Source organism: Vicia villosa, linkage group LG5, assembly GCF_029867415.1.
Source record: "Vicia villosa cultivar HV-30 ecotype Madison, WI linkage group LG5, Vvil1.0, whole genome shotgun sequence".
Lineage (NCBI taxonomy): Eukaryota > Viridiplantae > Streptophyta > Magnoliopsida > Fabales > Fabaceae > Vicia > Vicia villosa.
In genome coordinates, this window is record NC_081184.1 from 145,705,760 (window position 1) to 145,729,774 (window position 24,015).

At 32.6% G+C, this 24,015-nt stretch overlaps 1 protein-coding gene, 2 long non-coding RNA genes and 3 other non-coding genes across 15 annotated transcripts; 3 read left to right on the forward strand and 3 right to left on the reverse strand.

Moving 5' to 3' along the window:
- Positions 1-860: 860 nt before the first annotated feature.
- LOC131603003 (uncharacterized) lies at positions 861-11,942 on the reverse strand. 6 transcript variants are annotated; one of them, XR_009284221.1, is made up of 6 exons: positions 11,811-11,942; positions 10,842-10,915; positions 8,425-10,770; positions 7,971-8,215; positions 6,718-6,809; positions 867-6,554 (listed from the first exon to the last, which is right to left on the reverse strand). It is a non-coding gene; the product is annotated as an uncharacterized LOC131603003 (long non-coding RNA). The 6 variants fall into 6 exon arrangements; XR_009284223.1 differs by lacking the exon at positions 11,811-11,942 and having other exon boundaries at positions 861-5,599; positions 6,021-6,554; positions 8,425-11,621; XR_009284222.1 differs by lacking the exon at positions 11,811-11,942 and having other exon boundaries at positions 862-6,250; positions 6,480-6,554; positions 8,425-11,546.
- On the forward strand, positions 3,372-3,566 carry LOC131608286 (U2 spliceosomal RNA). The gene has a single exon (XR_009285561.1). It is a non-coding gene; the product is annotated as a U2 spliceosomal RNA (small nuclear RNA).
- LOC131608290 (U2 spliceosomal RNA) lies at positions 7,967-8,161 on the forward strand. The gene has a single exon (XR_009285565.1). It is a non-coding gene; the product is annotated as a U2 spliceosomal RNA (small nuclear RNA).
- LOC131608531 (U1 spliceosomal RNA) lies at positions 9,057-9,217 on the forward strand. The gene has a single exon (XR_009285784.1). It is a non-coding gene; the product is annotated as a U1 spliceosomal RNA (small nuclear RNA).
- Positions 11,943-12,355: 413 nt separating the features above from the next.
- Positions 12,356-14,913, reverse strand: LOC131603004 (uncharacterized). Of its 4 annotated transcripts, none has more exons than XR_009284227.1 (6): positions 14,551-14,913; positions 13,632-13,726; positions 13,396-13,474; positions 13,232-13,274; positions 12,548-12,621; positions 12,356-12,445 (listed from the first exon to the last, which is right to left on the reverse strand). It is a non-coding gene; the product is annotated as an uncharacterized LOC131603004 (long non-coding RNA). The 4 variants fall into 4 exon arrangements; XR_009284225.1 differs by having other exon boundaries at positions 13,232-13,304; XR_009284226.1 differs by having other exon boundaries at positions 13,232-13,304; positions 13,396-13,545.
- A 3,336-nt stretch (positions 14,914-18,249) lies between these two features.
- Positions 18,250-21,376, reverse strand: LOC131607675 (uncharacterized). Of its 2 annotated transcripts, XR_009285378.1 has the most exons (7): positions 21,098-21,376; positions 20,731-20,860; positions 19,888-20,460; positions 19,309-19,798; positions 19,008-19,089; positions 18,802-18,900; positions 18,494-18,620 (listed from the first exon to the last, which is right to left on the reverse strand). XR_009285378.1 is itself a non-coding variant. In XM_058879653.1 (6 exons), the coding sequence occupies exons 1-6, from the start codon at positions 21,125-21,127 to the stop codon at positions 18,411-18,413; spliced, it is 1,515 nt and encodes a 504-aa protein (XP_058735636.1). In that variant the 5' UTR covers positions 21,128-21,375; the 3' UTR covers positions 18,250-18,410. The 2 variants fall into 2 exon arrangements, 1 of the variants encoding a protein (XP_058735636.1); XM_058879653.1 differs by lacking the exon at positions 18,802-18,900 and having other exon boundaries at positions 18,250-18,620; positions 21,098-21,375.
- Between the last annotated feature and the right edge of the window lie 2,639 nt (positions 21,377-24,015).

The following is a 24,015-nucleotide window of genomic DNA, read 5'->3' on the forward strand; positions in this document are numbered from 1 at the left end:
TTTATAAATTTTGTTAAAATAAAAATAATATTTATATACAGAAAAAAATATATTGTTTATTTAAATATTTTTATATACAAGAACAACTTTACTATTGATTTAAATTTTTTATAAATAATATGAAAATAAAAATAATATTTTAGACGGGAAAAAATATATTGTTGATAAAAATATTTTTATATACAAAAAAGTACTATTGTTATAAACGGAAACAACTTTACTATTGATCCAAATACTGATTAGTAGAATTTTATCGGCCATTTTTTTTTCAAATTTATAAAAAAGATTAAGGGATCCTATTAAAAATATTGAATAGATATTTGTAAATGATAACTAAACATAATTGTATGTGGGAAAAGAAATCTATTATTGATCTAAATATTTTATATACAAAAAATGATATTTATGATCCAAAAAACTTTGATTAAAAAAAAAAGGTATATAGGAAAATAAATTGCTATTGATCTAAATATTTTTATATACGAAAATTTACTATTGATCCATATACTTTTGAAAATGATATACCTAAACGTAAATATTTGTATAGGGGAAAAATCTATTATTAATTTAAATATTTTTATATACGAAAGATGATATTTATTATCCAAATATTTATGATCCAAAATTGATATACGGAAAAAAATCTATCATTGATTTAAATATTTTTATATATGAAAATTTATTATTGGTCCATATATTTTTGTAATTGATACCCAAACATAAATAATATTGGTATACGGTAAAAAAAATTATTATTGATCTAAATATTTTTTTTCTTTTTTAATTTTCTATTTAAAATAAATATATTATGTAAACAAATGTGCGTAACAGATCAGCTACGCACGAGTTTGTTACTAGTGAGATAAAAAAAAAGTAGTTCATAATGTATATTTTCGTGATTAATACACTTGTGAAGTTAGTTAATGACGCAATCTTCTATTTTGTTATAAAATCAATTTTAAAAATAATATTATTTTGATAGAAAAATATTATTCACCGTATAAATACGGTGAACAATGTATACGATATAAGTGTTTGGTGTAGAAAAAAGTGGAAAAATAGCATTGCTGTATTTTAAATTATCTTTGGTTTTGTTTACCAAATACTTACATTGCTATATCTTAAAATATATATAAATGCTAAATTTCAGGTATTTGATCTTATAATCTATAATTATTACGGAAGTACTCTGGCTCGAGAGCATATTAATAATTTAGGTTATGGGTCCTCTGTAGCTTTTTTTCTCTCGCCCTTTGTTCAGCCATCATTGTAACCTTTAGGTTATGTTTGGGAGTTTGGAAGGGAGGGGAGGACTTCAAAAAATGAAAATTTAAAAAAATATAAGAGAATATTTGACATTTTTTGAAAAAATAATTTAATTTAGAATGATAAAAGAATCATTATCATTACTAAATTTTTAATTTTCAGAATACTATAACAACCTAAAAGATATTTGAAAAATTTATGTAATTCCTTCAAAACCCTCCAAAACCCTCATTCAATACAATTTTTGAGTTCCCCCATTTTATGGGGTTTTTGGTGTTATTAATAAACTCAAATCCTCCAAAACCCTCCTACCCAAAATCTTTTTATCCTTTTCACCCAATTCTTCCTATTTTTTAAAGCCTTCCCCTCACGTCCCCTCCAAATTCCCAAACATAGCCTTAGATTACATTATGTGCTTACCTCTCTTCTATGTCATTATTATTTTCTTGTTTAACAACCGTTGAATTTAGAGCAAAATAGGAGCTGAATAGAAAAAATTGGAGAGGATCTATTCTCAATAATTTAATATTTAGCTTGATGTTGTTTCCTTCAAATTTACAGCACTGGCCAAAAGTATATCTACATTGGGTCACAAAACACATGTGTTTATGTATATAATTTGACATGCATTTTAGATACTATTGCTCAACTGATATCTCTTTTTCTACCATTGGAATAGCTTTATTATTTAGGTAAAATTAAAATTTAACAAATAATATATTAAATAATATATTAAATAATACATGACCTGATTTATAACATAATATTCATCGTATCAACAAAAAAATCAACCCTAATAAATCATGTTATTGCAATATTTCTCATTTATGCACTCACTGTAACATTTTTTTAAGTGGTAGAAAAAAGAACTTTTTAACAATTGAGTGATAAGACTAGGAATTCAATCTTTTTTATTTCCAAACAATGCCCAAATAGAAAATTTTGATAATTCATTACAGGTGACTAGAGCAAAAGTTGCAACACTGAAGTACCATAAATTACCTGTAAGAGACTGTAATTGGCACCCCTACCAAACTATGTGGCATAGGTTGGACAACACTTTAAGGTACCTAGAAAAATATGGTCTGATGCTGAACACATCTGGGTTCTATTGCAAATATGATGTTGAGTACATATTGATGAACCATATCTAGGTTGCTGCTAGAGTCATTGCTTATGATGCAGAGATGTTGAAGAAGTCATAAATACTTATAATAAAAGTATAAAACCTCGATGCTGAATCTAGACAATTATATATATGTCTGCAATAGAAGATTTTTCAAGCCTAATTTTGATGACCTAATATATGTATGTAGAAAATACTCACCTCTTTTGTAATTTTTCTTAAATCCTAAGCAGATCCCTCAATTAACTTTTTTTAGTCTTAATTATGTGTATAATTGTTATTTATAATGACATTACTAGTTCAAAATGATTCAGTGATGACGATCTGCACTTTATTTCATCCAGTGATTTTTCACTTGGACAATCCAAGCCAAAAAAAATTTCGCCCCTCCAATACTAATTTAGCTTTGCATCTGAAACTTTTACAAGTTTGATTAATAAAAATGGTTGTAACCCCACGTGAAAATAAAGTGGTGACATCTTTCTATAAAAGAGAAAACACTTGCATAACAGGATTTGATAGATTAAGAACTAGTACAAATTTGCTGCTTTAATAACATCATGAAACTTACTTGAATTTCCCAGATTATGTTAATAACTACGCTAGAATTTCTCTCAAATGATCTGATGATCTCCTTCTCAGCTAACTAACCACCGGTTTCTATCTTCCATGCGGAAAAAATGGAAACCATGGTTGAAGGATCCACGAGCTAAATTCACAACGAGGGAAGGGAAAACATAGCAAAAATGCATACACAATAATATAACCATATTTCTTTTGCATTTTCATGAGTAACAACCCAATTGTTTGCCGAATTGTTTATATTGTCCTACTCCATATTCTGCAAGCTATATCACAGTTGTGTTGACAGGAACATGAGTAGACTCAAATTGTTGTATTTAAGTACCATATCACCGAGTTAGCAAAGAGAATAAAATATGTCTGATACATATAACACAACAAACATTTATTTCAATTCATACCTTTCTCGGCCTTTTGGCTAAGATCAAGTGTAGTATCTGTTCTTATCAGTTTAATATCTGATATGTGGGCCAATGGTTCACACGATATTAAATTTATTTCTTGAGGGTGAGAGTCCACCACAATAGCTTGCTATTGGGGCTTTCATGTGTCGCTCTTGCGTTGCACTATAGCAATTGCTGGCGCACCCCACCAAACCTAGTTCAATTTTATCTCTCTCTACAGAATTCACTACTGTTATACTTATATTTTCTCTGTTTTATTTTTGTGATTCTTATTCTATTAACAACCATGTTTTCTTATGATAGTGAACATGTCACCAGAAAGAGCATTTTGAAGGAGTGGGTAGGCTCCAACATATCCAGCAAGACAAGGAATATTATACCTATTTTAAGGTAGCATTTTGAAGGAGTGGGTAGGCTCCAACATATCCAGCAAGACAAGGAATAAAATAAGATGCAAGCCCGAATTTGACATCATTTGCATATGGATCAAAAGGAGGGTGCAGAGGTGGTTGTCCAAACTCCAAAGGCTCTGTCAGTCAATCCCCTAGCAAATGATGATTTGCTTAGATCTATCAAAGGCCTAGGAAACTCTTTCATTAAGTTAAGAAATACATTGCCTATCCTTTGAGTATTACCTGCTCTCTCTGTTATTGTTACGAATTGATGAATTCCTACTCTTCCACAAACTCCATAATATCATAGCACATATACTCATTTTCTCATTTGACGGTGCATTTAATAAGTGAATATTTTTCTCTCCAATGTTCCTATTTAGCAGAAGTGTGAATGCTCTTATCACACTACAGTAGCACATGCTTTGTGGTCTCCAACTCCCATGTTACACCACCGACAATCAATACAAGTGTGCACCCTTTTGTCGATCAATCTTACACAAGTTGGGAGATACATTGCCTACTAGTAGTTGAGTCCCATATTGAAAGAAGATGAAAGATATTGAGATAAGCAAGAGTGCAAAACAACTTTAATACCTTCATTGTAAATTACTTACCAATGGTTGATCATGAAGGCCCATGGCCTAGAAGAGTGACCTCCAGGGGTGCCATCCTAAGGTCTACCCAAGAGGTGGAACCTACATCATAATTTGTTGCAGTGGGGGCTTGCGTCTGCGCAGCCCCCTCCTATTCTAATAACAAAGTTACCCTTCTAACTCTTCAAATCTCATTTGATTGGACATTCAAGTTTCCAAGAGGGGTATGTATCATGATGTTTGTAAATCAAAGAAATCAAAGCTAAAACATTCACAATTTTTAAGGAGTTGTAAGGCTAACCCAACTGAATCCAAAAAATACTCATTTCATTAATCATGTATTAGATAGAAATTTCCCAAAGTGAAAATAAGGAATCAATGCATAATCCCAAGCCAATAAAAAAGTGCAGTAAATAATCCTGGTAAAAATTCAAATATTTTATCAAAGATTAGGAAATTTGGGGAGGTAGTGACTTACAATGTATTAATAGATATACACTGATAACGGGGGTGTGGAGGTCCTATAAAGCTCCATCAGATATTTGTTAGGGGCCTTATAAAGCTCAAGGTAAATTTTCAATGGTATATTACTAAATCATCATTAAAAATTTAAATAAACTATTTATCAATTAGAGTAGTTTCTATAATTCAGCCTCGCACTATACCCTCCTGTCTAAGACCCACAAGACTAGTGCCTTTGCTCAAGTCCTGTGGATCAACTCGCAACTTGGAGAGGGCAGGCCAGCATGGTGTAATCACACAGACCAACCTGTGGAGCCTTAGCCATGTTCCATCACCTTGGTGCCCCCACATGAGTCACAAGCTGGCGCTACTCAGCTCGGCAGAATTAATAGCATGTCAGACATTTATAAAGTATGTGGGGCTCAAATGGATCCAAAATAATGTAGTATTAAGCTGGAACATGGTTCCTTAAATATTATAACACTAAAAAATGTTGTGGTTGATGTTATAATACATATATAGGTCCGAATTAGTCACAACGTATATATAAAAGGATTAAATTTGTTCAAAAAGTTACACGCAGACTAAATACACTCAACAAAATGATCTAAAACCAACGAAGGAGTGAAATGCATACCTGGTTTAGCTTAGAGTATCAACAAGCAACATTATAATTTATGAATGGTGCTTCTTCAAATTCCGGCTTTGTTAAACACAACAGTGTTAGGGAGCCTATTTAGCTTTTGCAAGGTCAGGATCAGTTCTGATTTTCTGTTAAACAATAAGGGTCTTAGGACTTGGTTGTCATGATGCATTTCAGATGTTTTTCTGTGGATATGCAATTAGCTTACTTCAGATGTTTTTCAGCTGCCACTGCTTTGAGGATTTAGGACTTGGTTGTCATGATGTATTTCATAATTCTTAACAGATGGGTTTTGTTTATAGCATTTCAGAAAACTCTAGATTCAATCTTATACTATCAAATGTAATACTTAAAAATTATTGTCTTATATTAACAAAATCTGGCTGAATTTTAAACAAAAATGAAATGCCAAGGGTTGTTACTTATTTAAATTTGATGCTGCAGAGAATCTGTAGAAAATGAGAGCTACTACTCATCTTTGCATAAAAGAAATCACTTTTGAGCAGAAAATGAGAATCTGTTATTCACTTTAAAATAGCTTAAACATACCCACATCTATTGCCTGCCAGACCTTCTGCTACGATTGTGAACAAATATGGAGACAGTGGATCACCTTGTCTAAAACCCCTTTTAACTAAAAACTCCTCCGTCAGGCTTCCATTGACTAACACAGACATGCAACTACTGAACACACCCGCTTCTAACCACTGCATCCACCTTTGACCAAGCCCAACTTTCCTACACATGCTTCTCAAGAAATCCCAATTCACAAAATCTAGCTAGGATTGATGCATTTTGAGAAAATAGTAAAAATAATTAATTAGCGTTTTCGTTATTTTCAAAAAATACACATAATTGTCACAATAAAAGTCTATTATCTCTTTGTTAGCAAGTAAAGTAAACATGGACTAATATTCTAAGATAAATGGAATAAATGAAAACTAGAAAGGGAAGATTAACCAAAGAGCTTCGGAAAGAACACAATTTTATTGAGTAGTAGAGTTTTACCCGTGTACTAGTAAGCCTTTCCTCCCATCCTTTTCTCGGTGCTCTTTCAATTCGTTTTTCTAAGTAGTTTTGCCTCTGAAATTTGTACAAGTTTGAGGAATGAAAATGGATGTAACCTCACATGGAAATACTCTAGTGACATCTTTTTGTAGAAGATAAAAAATCATACATAAAAGGGTTTGCAATTTTAAGAAATAACAAATTTGTAGTATTAATAACAAATGATGATGAAACTTACTTGAATTTTCCTCTCTCTGTTAGTAACTACAGCAGAGTTCACCTCAACTCTGATGATCTTATTAGTTAACTCACCACCTGTTTCTATCTTTCCTGTGAAGAAATGGCAACAATGTTTAAAAAGGAAAAATGGTATATATGTCAATTATCATTAAAAGTTAAAAACAACCATTTCTCGAATCATTTTCCTGACACTCTATCAATTCTTTTTTCTTAGACACTTTTGCATTTGAAATTTTTATCATATCTAAACATTTTGATTCAGGCACAAAATATGGTGTACGTTGTTCTTCCATATTCCGCAGTTGGCCAAATTGCGTTCCCAAAAACAGCACTATTGAAGTTGAACATTTTGATTCAATCATTATGGATCAACCACAATGTACACTATTTTACTTTTCAAAAAAGCACTTTGAAGTTCATATATACAAAATGACACCTCCTATAATGTACATACAACCTTGACTAAATTATGCCTCCAATTACCTGCTTTGAGCATGATATGATATCACTAATCTCAAAACGTACCAAAGTCATATTCCTACCTTCCTCATAGTGAAATGAGGGAAAACATAGCGAAATGCATAAACAATAAATTTAACCATATCTCTTGTGTATTCTCATGAGTAACAAGCCAATTGTTTGCCGGATTGTGTATATTGTCCTACTCTTAGATATTATGCAGCTAGCAAAATCTCAATCCCCAAAACAACACTGCAGATGTAACGTCAGCAATGACTAATGTGATTATTAGCCATTAGGAATGACTATAATTAATGTGACTATTATTAGCCATTAGAAATGAATATAGTTAAAAAGTCATGTAAGTAGCCATCAGTTCTGACACAGTGAGAAGATTAGTAACAAGCATGCCAAACCGATTGTACTTGGAATATAAGGATGTTTTTAAGTTTTGACAGAATTAAAACACTAGATTTGGTCTTATACTATCAAATGTTATATTTCAAAATTATTGTCTTATGTTGACAAAATTTGGTTGAGTTTTGAATAAAAATAAGATGCCAAGAGTTGTTACTTATTTAATTTTGATGCTGCAAGAAAATGAGAGCTACTACTCGTATTTGCATAAATGAAATCACTTTGAGTAGAAAATAAACAAAAACTAGACAATCTCCCTCTTGATTTAGTTAATGTCACATAAGAACCAGCTAAATCCCACATTGCCGAGTTAGCAAAGAAGAAGGAAAAATGTCAGATATAAAAGGCACAACTTGTATGATTTTCAACTCATACCTTTCTCGGCCTTTTGGCTAAGATCAAGTGTAGTATCTGTTCTTATCAGTTTAATATTTGATATGTGGGCCAATGGTCCATACGATATTAAATTTATTTCTTTAGGGGGAGAGTCCACCACAATAGCTTGCTATTGGGTCTCTCACATGTCGCTCTTGCCTTGCACTATAGCAATTGCTGGCGCACCCCACCAAACTTAGTTCAAATAGTAACTGCATCTTGGCCTGAATCAAGTCCTAGAAGACCTGCAACAAGATTTTACAAAACATGCAACATTAGTACATGTAATCAGTATAAAATCCACAATTAAAGTTGTAATATACTAATTAACTATAGAAGTTTCCACAATGGTATTACAACAACATAACTATAGAAGTTTCCACAATGGTATTACAACAACAGTTACTAAGGGCTATAGCAAACTCACAATAGCGACGACATCTACAATTTATACCTGATTAAATGTAGCATTTTGAAAGAGTAAATTGGCTCCAACATATCCAGTAAGATTAACATAAGGAATCAAATAAGATGCAAGCAGAAAGTTGGTATCATTTGCATATGAATCAGAAGCAGGGTGCAGAGGTGGAGGTCCAAAGGCTTTGTCCATCACCTTAGTAAATGATGATTTGCTTAGATCTATCAAGGGCCTAGGAAACCCTTTCATTGTGTTCTTTATGGCATTTCAATCTTAAACGAGTAAGGAAATACATTGCCTATCCTTCGTGTATCACATTTGCTGCTCTCTCAGATTGATGAATTCCTACTCTTCCACAAACTCCATAATATCATAGCAAAGATACTCCTTTTCTCCTTTTGCAGTGCACTTAATATGTAAAAGATTTTCTCTCCCATGTTCCTATTAAAAGCAGTCTGAATTATCTTATTACACTGCAGCAGCACTCTGCTGTCTCCGACTCCACGTTACACCACCGGCAATCAATACCCGCGGCACCTTTTTGTCGATCAATCTTGCAAAAGTTGGGAAATACATTGCCTACTAGTAATTGAGTCCCACATCAAAAGAAGATGATATGTATTGAGATTAGTAAGAGTATAAAAGAACTTGAATACCTTTACTATTAATTACTTACCTGGATGGGGTCAATGGGTGATCATGAAGGCCCATGGCCTAGGAGAGTGACCTCCATTGCACTTAGGAGGGGTGCCATCCTAAGGTCTACCCAAGTGGTGGAACCTACCTCATAATTTGTTGCTGTGGGGGCCTGCGTACGCGCGGCCCCCTCCTATTTTAATATCAATGTTACACTCATAACTAGTTATGTCCAATTTTCTAAAGTCAAGTCATTCATTTAAAGTCAAGTCATTCATACATTTAGTATTAGTATTTAGTTCTGTATATAAATTTTGTCAAATTGTGCATATTTGTATGGTATTTTTTTTATATTATGAAAATGTTCCATTTTTTTAATCAAAATGCTAGAATCTCATTAGATTGGACAATCAAGTTTAGCTTCGGTGCAAATTTTGGAGTAGTTATTTGACATAAGGAAACACCACTTAGTCTAACATTTTGATTGAGTCCTTTGAAGGAGAATGTCAAACTTGAGAGGAATGATTAGAACTAGAAGCACGAACGTGGAGCGGTTCTGTAGCAAGTGGACGCACATAAAATTGTAGGTGAAATTGGGGATCATACGAGAAAGGATCCAAGAGGGGTATGTATCATGATGTTTGTAAATCAATGAAATTTAAGCTAAAATATTCACAATTTTTAGAGTTATAAGGCTAGACATGAAAGACCCAATTGAATCCAAAAAAAAAAAAAACTAATTTCATTAATCATGTATTAGATAGAAATTTCCCCAAAGTGAAAATAAGGAAACTGATTCAATGCACAATCCCACACAAGCCAATAAAAAGTGCAGTAAATATTGCTGGTAAAAATTCAAATATTTTATCAAAGATTAGGAATGTTATTAGTGGTAAAAATCTATCAGTGAGTCCAAGGAAAAAGTCAATGAAACTACAAGCAAAACTAGAGGCAATAGTGATTCACAACCAAGTAGGCATTCCAAGACAAATTTTCAATGGTATACCCCATGGTCCAAGGGGCTAGGCTCACCAAGTGTTATGGTCTGGAGATGCAGCAGCTCGTTATCCCTCCACTGTCAAGAGTAGGAAGTACTCGCAACTTGGAGCGGGAATGCCAGCATGGTGCAAACACCAGACCAACCTGTTAAACCTTAGCCATGTGATGACCTTAGTGCCCCCACATGGGTCATAAGCTGGCGCTACTCAGCTCGGCGGACTTACTTGCATGTCAGACATTTATAAATACTTTCTTGTGTGATGTTCTAGCCAACGTAGGACTCAAATGGATCCAAAATAGTGTAGGATTAAGTTGGAACATGGTTTCTTAAATGTTATAATACATATATCGAGGGATTATTGGACCGGATTAGTCACAACATATATAAAAGGATTAAATATATTCAAAAAGTTATGCGCAGACTAAACACACTCAACAAAATGATCTAAAACCAATGAAGAAAGAGTGAAATGCATACCTGGTTTAGCTTAGAGTATCAACAAGCAACATTATAACTTGTGAATGTTGCTTCTTCAAATTCTGGCTTTGTTAAACAACAACAGTGTCAGGCAGCTTATTTAGCATTTGCAAGGTCAGGATCAGTTCTGATTTTTTGTTAAACAACAATGGTGTTAGGCAGCTTATCTAGTAATGATGATATTGTAGCTTATAGAGTTATAGGTAACCCATAAAGTCTTCAAAACCAGAATTTAGAGCTTCTCCAAGTGTAGGAAGTGCAGCTTGAATCTGTTTGAAAATTTTATTGCTTTATTAATATATTGATAAGGTTAAATGGATTATATGAAAATTTCACCAACCATAGCAGCAGATAGAGCATGTTAGACAGAAAAGTCTCCAAGAAAATATCACCAGCCTCTAGACTATGAACTTGCTGTTGATACCATATAGAGATTATTAGAAATGACTTGTTTAAACAAATGATAACAAAGCTCTATCTACTACGTATAAACATATGGACATAAAAACAGCAAGTTCATGATGTTTATAAAGGACACGAGAGGGGTGCGGATCATGATGTTTATAAATCAAAGTAATTTAAGCTAAAACATTCACAAATACTAAAGGAGTTATAAGGCTAGACATGAAAGACCCAATTGAATAAAAAAAAACTCATTTCATTAATCATGTACTAGATAGAAATTTCCCCCAAAGTGAAAATAAGGAAACTGATTCAATGCACAATCCCACCCAAACCAATAAAAAGTGCAGTAAATATTGCTGGTAAAACTTCAAATATCCCTCCACTGTCAGGAGTAGGAAGTATTCGCTGCTCTGTGAAACCAGCCTCACGCTGTACCCTCCTGTCTAAGACCCACAAGACTAGTGCCTTCGCTCAAGTCCCATGGATCAACTCACAACTTGGAGCGGGCAGGCCAGCATGGTGCAAACACCAGACCAACCTGTTAAGCCACAGCCATGTTCCATCACCTTGGCGCCCCCACATGGGTCACAAGCTGGCGCTACTCAGCTCGGCGGACTTTCTTGCATGTCAAACATTTATGAACACTTTCTTGTGTTATGTTTTAGCCAATGTGGAACTCAAATGGATCCAAAACAGTGTAGTATTAAGTTGGAACATTATTTCTTAAATGTTATAACACTAAAAAATGTTGTGGTTGATGTTATAATACATATATAGAGGGATTATTGGACCGAATTAGTCACAACATATATAAAAGGATTAAATCTATTCAAAAAGTTATACGCGGACTAAATACACTCAACAAAATGATCTAAAACCAATGAAGAAAGAGTGAAATGCATACCTGGTTTAGCTTAAAGTGTCAACAAGCAACATTATAACTTGTGAATGTTGCTTCTTCAAGTTCTGGCTTTGTTAAACAACAACGGTGTCAGGAAGCTTATTTAGCATTTGCAAGGTCAGCATCAGTTCTGATTTGTTAAACAAAAACGGTGTTAGGCAGCTTATTAAGCAAATATGATATCACCTCAAAGTCTTCAAAACCAGAATTTAGAGCTTCTTCAAGTGTAGAAAGTGCAGCTTGAATCGGTTTGAAAATATAATTACTTTATTAATATATTGATTAGGTTAAATACATGGAATGTAAGGAGAACCCTTTGTTACAAACAATAATAGCTTAACCGGCAGTGTTAAAAATGTCGAGATGGTTTCTTAAATGTTATAACACTAAAAAATGTTTTGGCTGATGTTATAATACATATATAGATGGATTATTGGACATAATTAGTCACAACATATATAAAAAGGATTATATCTATTTAAAAAGTTATACGCAGAGTAAATACATTCAACAAAATGATCAAAAACCAATGAAGAAGGAGTGAAATGCATGCCTGATTTAGCTTAGAGTATCAATAAGCAACAATGGTGTTAGGTGGCTTATTAAGCATTTGCAAGGTCAGGATCAGTTCTGATTTTCTGTTAAACAACAACTTTGTTAGGCAGCTTATTTAGCAAATATGATATTGTAACAACTAACAAAGTCATATTCAAAAAGAATTATATGAAAAGTTCACCAACCATAGCAGCAGATAGAGCATGTTAAACAGAAAAATCTCCATAAAAATATCACGAGCCTCTAGACTATGAAGTAGCTGTAGAAACCATATAGAGATGATTAGAAATGACTTTGTTTAAAGTTTAAATAAACGATAACAAAGTTCTATCCACTACATATAAACACATGGACATAAAAACAACTATCAGCTTTTTATTTATTTATTATAAAAATGGCGCTCACTTGAACTACTAATTAGGAACACTAGCATAGAAAATATTATAAGCCAACAAGCTAATTTACAAGTTGTTTTTGCTGTCAAATGTGAATAATGAGTTGATGCTTAATCACTAAGTGAAAATATTTAGAATTAATAGGTAGGAAATGGAAGTGTAGAGATCTTCAAATTATATTCTTATATGTTAGCAAATCTGCAGTTATGAAACTTCACAGGCCTTTTTAAGTTAAGGAGAGGAAAATACAGTTTCCAAGTTGCGGAAACTTCACTTGTTATGTACATGTCACAACTGTTTTACTTGAAGATTCTTATGTTATCCATCATTCAAGTTTTATTCTATTTCTTATTTCACTCTGTTATGTACATGTTACAACTGTTTTACTTAGATATTCTTATGTTATCCACATTCAAATTTTATTTTCTTTCTTATTTCACTTCGTTATGTACATGTCACAACTGTTTTACTTACATATTCTTATGTTATCCGGGGAAAGCATCTTTTCTTGACTTTCCTAGAAGAAATACAACGTTATACTTCCATTCTGAAATGCCACGGATAAGATAAATGAAGGAAATGAACAAAAAAGGTTAAAAAACACAATTAAGGACAAAAAGAAAGTCGTGGAGACTTACTTGTATACTCGTAAGACTTCTCTCAAATCATTTCCCCGGCGGCGCACTTCCAAATATTTTTCCATGAGTAGTTTTGCTGCTGAAGTTTTTACAAGTTTGAGGAATGAAAACAATTGTAATCCCGCATGGAAATACAGTAGTGACACCTTTCTTTAGAAAATAAAATATCTTATATAAAAATAGGGTTTGGAAATTTAAGAATTACAATTTTGTAGTTTTAATTTGATGAAACTTACTTGAATTTCTCTGACTTTGTTACTGAATATACAAGAGTTCATCTCGGCTATGATAATCTCCTTATCTGTAAACTAACTACCAATTTCTATCTTTCCTGTGAAGAAATGGAAACCGTGATTCACGGATCCATGTATTCAGCTCTAAAAAGGGAAACATTGCGAAAATGCACACACAATAAACTAAACATATCTTTTCTGAATTCTGATGAGTAACGAGCCTATTCTTTGGCTAATTGTGTACATTGTTCTTCCATATTCAGTAATATCTCAAACATTTCAGGCCTCTAATTACCTGCTTTGAGCATGATATGATACCACTACTCTCAAAGTACTACAATATATATATATATATATATATATATATATATATATATATATATATATATATATATATATATATATATATATATATATATATATATATATATATATATATATATATATATATATATATATATATATATATATATATATATATATATATATATATATATATATATATATATATTCAAAGAAGTGGTTTTTCTCAAGAATATTAATGCAATATCAAACTCCACAATCATAAGCTCAATCTTGACCAAATAAGTTCATGTTTGGCTTAACAACTTAATTAAGGACTTCTCATAAATATACTTATGTATAAGCTATTCTCAATAACAAAAGATAAACCAAATTTAAACATTTTTTCATTAAACTATAAGCTCTTTTTATAAGCTATCATGGAGAGCATGTCAAAATAAGCTGAAAACAACTTAAAGACATGTGATATATGCTGTTTCTATAAACCCTTCCAAACAGTTTTATTCAAGTATATAAGCTTAAATAAAACAATCCAAACACACCCTAAGCTTTCAATACAAATAACTATCACAAAGCTATACCAAACAACCACCTACAAAATAAAATGAAGAGCACAAACCTGGAGGCAATTACTTGATCACCAACATTGAAGACTCCAGCCTTATCAGCAGATCCACCAGGTGCAATAGCATCAATCAATGTAAATTCCACCATATCTTCCTTTCACATATTTGATTCCATAAGGTTGGTCAATCTCTACTTCATATGGTTGGTTCCTCTTCCTCCTCTTCTTCTTATTTGCATGCTTCTAACCCGACATCAGATGAAACTTTAACCGCAAAAAGGAATGGTTTTGACAAATGGGTATTTGAGAAGCTATAAGAATAAGGGGTTCTTGAAGAAAACAACTTGGTTGTTGGAAGAAAATAAGTTCGGTTTTGCTTATGTTATGTGTCTTTCAGTTGGGAAAAGAAGTTGAAAACAAAAATGTAAGAAAACTAGAAAAGAATTCAAAATTCTATTGCGTATAATTATAAAATTTATAAATGGAATACAAAACAATAATAAAGAAAAAATTAGTAATAAAGTATTGACAACTTTATAATATTAAATAAGAATTTTAATAAAAATAAATTACTTTTTTAGTTTGAATTTTGTTTATGTAATATAAAAGTATAAAAAAAAAAGTTGAAATTACTTATATATTTGACTACATAAATATAGAGTAGTAAAAAGACTAATTTATATACCAAGTGGTTGGGGATGAAACATAAAGATTAGATGTGATACTCACTACCATGGTTTAGCTAAGAATTTAGATGGTCATGTAATATTTGGTTGTCTAAAACTCAAAAATAAACTGTTTGTGAATGACATGACAAAGTATGGCATGGCGATGAGGTACATAATGGGGGCATTGAAAGATATGAATGTTGAGAATCTAACAAGTGTTAGGCAAACGTATAGAGCAAGAGCTACATATCGGTCTACTATTAGAGGTCCATTCACGGAAATGCAGCATTTTTTTAAATTAATTCATAATGAGAAGTATTTGTGTTGGAACAGAAATAAAGATGGCTCGAATGTTGTGAGTGATATATTCTACATAACAGAAATAGGGATGACTCGAATGTTGTGGGTGATATATTCTACATACATCGTGATTTAATGAAGCTTTTGAATATGTTTCATCTGGTTTTGATCTTTGATTGCGTGTTAAATATTGTTGCTTATAGGGCAATGAAGAAAAAAGTGTGTGAACTTACATATTCATATACAACTTCTATATGTTCGCTGCATGTGAAGTTCAAGCCTAAAAATGGAGCCAAAACAAGTAAAATGGGACAATGGGGTGATATGCATCATGATCCTTCACATTGGGAGCATGTTGATGCCTCACATAAAAGTCAAACGTCCAATAGATTATTTAGTACAGCTCGCTCAAGTATATTGTCTAGCAACTCATCAAGACACCTATACTTTTCTCAGTTTCCTATTTTCTTGCATGACTATATTGTAGAAGTGTGAGCTGATGAAAATTGTGGTTTTCAAGTTATTGGAGATTTACTTGAATGGGGTGAAATGTCACGGTCCTTGGTTCAAACGCAGTTAAATGGTGAAGTTTTTCACAACAGTGTTTTGTATTCTAAATTGATCTACGATACAGTTTTAGAAGTTATGGGTTCATTAAGAATCTTTTGCATATGAGTTCAAGGGCGTGACAAATGAATGAAGATTTTTGATATGGGTTGTCCTATTGCTTCTAAATGTAATGTGATATTAATTTCGTTGTCTCATGATCTTAACACCACATCTTGCCACTTGTGTTATCTCCATCTAAGTCAGGGAGTAGACATTAACTCATCGTCGTTGGTTTTGTAAACAATAATTATTGAGTTCAATTGAAGTTAAAGTCTGATTGTCCATTGTCTCTCGTCCGTCACTGACCTTTGGAGGGAGAATTATGGTGAATGTGCAAGAGAATGGAAAAAACATATGTGGGGCGAATAAGACATTGGGAAAACAAAGTTAGTTTATGATATCACATGCACTTCTTTATGGTCGTGATTCCACCAACACTTTTGTATGGTCCTTAATGATTTAACACTTATATAAATATGCCTCAAATATTGTTAACAAAAATACTCCAAAATAAACTAATATTGATATATTGCATTTGTTTACTTCAACGACATAAGACATTTTTTTAAATGTAGGATCATCGAGAACACCCCTCTTGTAGATCTGAAATTCTAATTGCATAATTTCTTACACTACACAGACAATCAAAGAATGGATAAGATCGACTATCGTTCACCCACGATTGATAATTAGGGGAAGATGAAGTTTAGTAAGTTTGAGTTGCAAATGTAAGAGTTATGTGGAGTATATTTCACCGATACGAAATTAAAGGTCCAATCGAGATGGATATGACACTTGCGAGATCAATTAATGATATTCTAAAAATGATGAAACGTCCTAAACCATCTGTTGGTGATGAAATATCATGTTATATTTATGAAATGTTATGTTAAGTTCATGTTATGTTATGTTATGTTATGTCGCTCAATCTAGATATGAAGATATCATCTCTTCCTCTTTATCTATCTAGAAACAAAATTAATCAAACAATTAAAAAACTGTGTAACTAATTTTGTAAGAATCTAGTGTCACCCATACAACTACCAAATTTTCACAACTGTATGATATTGTATGCATTTATCGTTATAATCACGTATTCCGTATAAACCCAAACATTCACATTATATATAATAATAAATTTTATATAAATTCATTCATTTATATTAGATATATTAGCAAATCCATTATATAATCCTATGTATTCATATCATATTTGTTCAAAAATACAATATGATACGTGATATTTGACATCAGATATTTTATAAATTTGATAGAAATACATGCATTAAATGTATTTATATCCGATTTATCATGATTTTGAATAAAATCCAATGTAAACTTATACTATTCAAAATATTTGATTTTAATTTTACAATTTCATTTTAAAAAATATATATTTGATTATTTTATCCATTATGGAGGTGTCATATTCAATATCTAGGGTGCCATCTTCCATGTGAATGGGCGACATGTTCAATGGTGTTTGAGCCTTTTTAGGCTTGCATTAATTGACTATTACCCAAATGCAGTCTAACTAGGGCACACCTTGTACTTTAAATAAATTGAGGACAAAGGCTAGTTTTTTTTTTTTTTTGTGTGTAAATTTTAAAAAGAAAATGTTTCTATGCTAAAAATAATAATTTTTATTTTTTTTTAAATTGTTGACTTATAAATATTATCCATTAACTTTTACATTAATGCATAAATATAAATAAATATTACTGTAAAATATTAAACTTACTAATACCAATTAAGCCAGTTCCCCAACTAAATAATTATTTTTATTAGCTTTTAAGAAAATTCATTTTTTAAGAGAGAGAAACACAATTTTTTTTTCTAATAAGCAATTTGTACCTAGCGGGTTTCGAACCTGAGCCCTTGAGAGGAGCACACTCTCAGGAGAGAAACACAATTTATAGTATCACCGTTTTTATCAACTCTGAAAAACAATTTTGACATGCATACTTTTTCAGCTTGAAAACATTTTCAACCATAATTTATGTTTTTCTTTAAAAAAAGCTCTCCAAATTAGTTATATCAAAATTACTTTTATTTTAATCTATAACAGATAGACCTTAACTTGTTTAGCTTTATCAACAAGAAAAAAAAAACTAGACTTTATTAATGTTTGTAGGAAAAAATATGAAACCAAAAAAATGAAATACAAAACTGGACAAATAGCAACTTTTCCAACTGATAATTTCTTATGCAGAAAATGTATCATTTTAGAGCATGAGGAAAATACAACAAGCATATACTTAACATGCTTGTACATAGAAAATGAACACCTATATAAAAACAAAACATCAACAAGAAAGAAGGAATGGTTGGTTCTCATTAAGAGCACCAAGTGCAGAAAGAAAATGAAAAATATGAAGGTACATGACCAGTTCTTCTGATATAGTCTGCTTGCTTCTCAGTTTTAGCAGCTTGATGGTTTCTATCTGCTTCTGCTGCTGCTCGCTTTTCCTCCGCTCTGTGCCTTGCAGCTGCTAATTTGTTCATCAGCATGTCATGTGACTTGCCCCTTATTCTTTCAACCTCTACCTGTAAACATTTAGGGAATATAATCACATGACCGTCTTTGAGAACGTGCAAGACAGTCTACCGCATAGGGTCTAAAATTTAACGTTGTTAACTGTGACTAAATAGAATCTCATAAAATATTTGTCACGCTTAAATCGTAGTAAAATAGAGCCCCTGTTTGTGTTGTTAAGTTGTGGCTAACCTACACTGAGACTCCAAAAACATAAAACGGCAGTCATCGTTCACCTCCTTACAGTGATTACACATATGATTTTTGCATTGATAGTCTCAGCCGTCCATTCTTCCATATCAGGATTGGAAGTTAACGTGCAAAGTTTGTACCAAAAATCTAAATTAAACGGCCACATTAGCAACAATAAAATCAGTATTTTAACAGACAATGCAAACCTCAATTTTTCTCATCTTGGCTTCCGTTTTCGCTTTCTGATGATTCTCCCATGCCTGAATTTTCATCTCCTCGCGCCTAAATCTGCATAATTATATCCGTATTAGAAGAACGACAACAATATGATTAAAAGGAGTTATGTAGGAATTACAATCTTCTAGACGTGTATTATGTACTCACTCGCGACTAACAATAATGATAATTTTTAAAATCTTGAATCGCTATAGATCAAAGAACTTAGCGCACTTAAGGATTTAACTACAGTTTATAGTGATAACATTCATATAACTGGCGTAAACTGACCTGGCCATATATTTGGCCTTCTCGGCCTCCTCCCATGCTGCTGCACGAGCTTCAACGATATTCTTCATTGGTTGTTCGGTATTTTTTGTTTTCAGTGAAGTGGATGCATCCTTGTCCTCTTCTTCTTTGCTAGCCCAAGCAGCAATGTTCATTTTACCTAGTTGCGTCCCAAGGACCATTATTTCCCGCCTAGTTTTCATTTGTAGCTCCTTTTCAGACAATTCATTCTTGTTAAGATTCAGATTGTCATTAATTAAAGTCGATGATGGGGCGGCTCTGGTGGGCGTAGAAGGCCGGGAAGAATTAGGGCTGAGCATTGGTGTTGTTGCCCCTACTGGTGTACCTGTTCTTGATGGCTCCTGACTAGCAATAGGTGTCATTTCTGTTCCCATATCTCTCATTGATACAGATCGAGCTGTTGAAGGAGGAGGAACAAATGTCGTTGCACTTTGGGCCGCAATCGATGAATTATGCTGGCTGAGACTAACCGCTGGTATCAAAATTTGAAAAGATAAAGAGTATGATCAAGTGATAACTAGGTATAGTAGTCTAAACTCTAAACCAAAATGAAAAATTTACCATAAGCATTTGCAATTGCATAGGGGTCGTCTTCCCAATTCACAAACTTTTGTCCTCCACTTTCCATCTTAGTTTGATTTGCATCGATTTGCTTTGTATCCGGTTCATCTAAACCAATTTCTCTTTGATCTGGAACTTCAACGACAACTTTCATCGAAGGTTGTCGGCTTCCAAGACCTGCAACCTTTCGAGGAACTGCATGCCCACCTTGCCCTTGACTCTGTGCAGTCTTTGGCCTGTTTGACGTCGGACTTGCTATCCACTTCTGCGCGTCGTCCCATTTAGATGGTGCTGGTTTTGAGAATGGCCCCACAGGTACTCTCGGTGGGGCACGCTCGGCCTTTTGAAATTCAAACATTGATGGGGACATCATCATATTATCATACCCGCTATCGTAATCTAAAGAAGGATCTTCTAGAATTCTATTCCTTGAAGCCACTGATCCTGCATTAGCCTTCGCCATACGATCACCGCTATCTTCTTCTACACTACAAGTTCGATCGGTAGAAGATGAATATTCAGGATGGACACTCACAACATCTACATCTTTACAATGATCAGAACCGCTGCCACCTGAAACCGATACGTCGAACAAAAGTGAGCTTACCAAAATCGAAATAGGAAACACCAGCCATTCTATTATGGTAAGTGAGTAACAAACACACACATATACATATGACATTGATTTCAAATTTCAATATCATGGTTATATAAAAACAAATCAACATATTATGACAAAACTTGCATTAAGAGAGACTCAACAACATCTAAGATTCACTATTTAGAGCAGCATTATATTAACAAGGAAACAAACAAGAACAAAAATCACATGAAATAGCATACCAGATTCATCCATGTCTGAATGTTGAGATCTTAAGGTGAAATTAGAATCCAGCTCTTCCTCTTGTTTCCTCTTCTTCTCCACACCTAACAGCATGCTTCTCAATTTTCCAGGTGAAAATCCTCCACCACCCTGCAAACCCAAGTTCCCAATAAGACCAAAACAAAATTATGAAAGAACCCCAAAAAGGAACAGATCAGAAAGAAGTGTTACACTTTGCAGCAAAGTCGAGAAAAGTAAACAACTTTAAAATTGATATATCATTTTCCATAACGCTGGTGAAAAGAGTGAAATGTTAAAAAAAAAAAAAAAAACTTGTAATCAAACCAAAAGGGGGTGGCGGAACACATGAGAAATATAGAATGTAACCTGTGGCTTTTGAATCCTCTCATAATCCATATTTGATAAATGGGTTGTAGTTGATGAAGCAAAAACGCAATCTTTACATAATGTTCTTGATTTGTGTGTTTCTCTATGCTTAAGCAAGCAAGTACGTTTATCTATGGGGTTGAAGTTGAAGCTTTAGGTTGCAATGGTGAGAGTGTTGTAAACTTTGAATGAGCAGAGAGAGAGAGAAAGGACAGTGGAAAGTGAAGAAGGAAGATGCAGCAACGGAGTTGTCTGTCAAATGTTGTCATATGCTTTTGTGGTCCACTTCCACAATCCTATGATGTACTAATTTTAATTTTATAATTATAATAATTATAATCCCTTTTATTACTTTTCACTAATTATTATTTTTTGTGAAAATTTCTTACTAATTATTATTTGTCTTGTTTGTGATGCAAATATGATTAATTTCTATTTTAATGACAACCTTAATCATGCTGTCACGTGCTAGCCTATCACATTTATATTTAATCAATACTAACTTTATAGAAGATTTAATTTTATTAATTGAGTTTGGTATTGTTTATTTTCCTTAGAGAACTTTTATACTCTCTCATTTGTATGGGACTTGAGTTATAAAAATTGCTTTAAAATGTTTTTTTTTAATATTAGTATAATATTAAGATGATGTAAAACTTTGTGAATTTTTTTTTATCAATAATCATATTTAAAAAAAATCCAAAATAACCAACTTTTCAAAATATATATATATATATATATATATATATATATATATATATATATATATATATATATATATATATATATATATATATATATATAAATGTTCAAAAAATTGACTATTTTAACACGTTATCGTTAGGGGGGTGGCGACAACAATACATCCTTACTGAATTCGCCAGTGGGCCTAGCGATAACGTCTAAAAATTGGGCCAAGTCGCCACCCACCCGGCGACAACACTCATTCCTTTTTTTTTCAATTTTTTTTAGTTAAATTATTTTACCTATTATATTTTACTATTTTCTTCATCTGTGGGCCCACTTGTTTTTGGACCATGTCGCCACTCTAGCTGGCGAATTGTCATGTGTGGGCCCAAGTCGCCTCTCTGGATGGCGATAACACTCATTTGAGAAATTTTTTTGCCTATAAATAGCAGCTCATTCCTCCATGAAAATTCATTCAGTTCTCCACAAATTTTCTCAAATAGCCTTTCCTCTAGTAGAAGGAGAAACAACTAAAAAAATATAATAGGTAAAATAATTTAACTAGTAAAATATAATAGGTAAAATAATTTAACTAGTAAAATATAATAGATAAAATAATTTAACTAGTAAAATATAATAGGTAAAATAATTTAACTAAAAAAATCAATTATATAATTTAGGCTTTGTTGAATTAAGGTAACAAATAACTCAACAAGTTTATAAATCATAATCGATAACAAATAAATTTATTAGTTGAATTTGTAGTATTTTATAAAATTGATGCTAGAATTAATTTAATAATATTAAAAATATTTAAAAAATATATTTTTTATTTTTTTAATTAAGACAATAAGAAGAAAACTGAGAAGAAGAAAAATGATAATTATATATGTTAAACTATAAATTACTTAAAGTAGCTTATATATACATATCGGGTCTACAATTTTATCGATCGACTCTGTTAAAATCATCATTGTAAAAAGAAAGGTGTGCTCATATTCAACCATAGGAGGAACGCTATACATAAAGAGCCATGTTCACTCCTTTATTAAAATGTTTGGAAGAGGAAGAAGATGCATATGCTCTTGCTTAGGCCCACGAGGGTATATCCAAGCAACACCTGGGAAGAAAAGTCCTCGTCTAAAAGATCCTCATAGTCGAATAATATTAGTTGTTAATGATTCAAGATGCCAAAATTTACGTTAAAAAGTGTGAGAAATGTCAGAGGCACGTGAATGTTCATAGCAATCTCACATCTTAGCTCATATGTTGACTTTATTGTGGCCATTCTTCCAATGGGGTATGAATATCCTTGTCCCTTTCCCAATAGCTTTGGGGGTAACTAAAATTTCCAATTGTAGTTATAGACTAATTTACCAAATAATTTAACCATAAGCCCTGGCAAAGATCAACGCGAACAACATTAAAAAATTCTTCAAATGAAATAACCTTGCAATATACAACATTCCCTAATCTGTTATCACTGACAACGAGACCCAATTCATTGATAATAATGTGAATAAAATCTTAGAAGATCTTAAGTTCAAGCTTTATTTTACGTTGGTAGAACACCACCAGACCAATGGGCAAGATGAAGTTGCCAAAGAGTGTTGCTAAGAGGACTAGAGAGAAGACTTGAGGGATCTAATGAAATTGGGTCGAGGAGCTTCAATATACGTAATTCTTCGTGTCGAACTACGTCTCATTCAAGAACTAGGGACACGCCCTTTAGGCTTACATACAATATTGAGGTCATTATTCCGATTGAAGTATGAGAACTTAGGTAGAGAACGACACATTCTCCGTAAGAAAAGGACCACTCACAACCCATCAGAGAATAGTTGGATGTATTCAACAAAAAGGTGATGCTTTGTTGTCCTCATGGGTGTTGTATTCAAGCAAGTTATTGTTGTTAAGAAAAACAAGTAAGCAACCCATAAGTTTCCAACTTAGTGACCTTGTGTTGTGCAGGACCGACATTTGAGGGGGAAATGCTAGCACAGGAAAACTTGCCACTAATTGGGAAGGTTCGCATTAGAAATGAATTAGTACAGGAAAGAGAGATTACACCATTGAAACCCTCTCGTGAGAACGCATTCCAAGGACCTAGAATGCTACTAAAATTTAAGTGATATTAGAATTAAATTATTTTTCTTATTTAAATAAATATTGAAAGTTTACTCAAATTCACAAGTGTAATGCCACCGAGCAAATTAATGGAAATTTTTTTC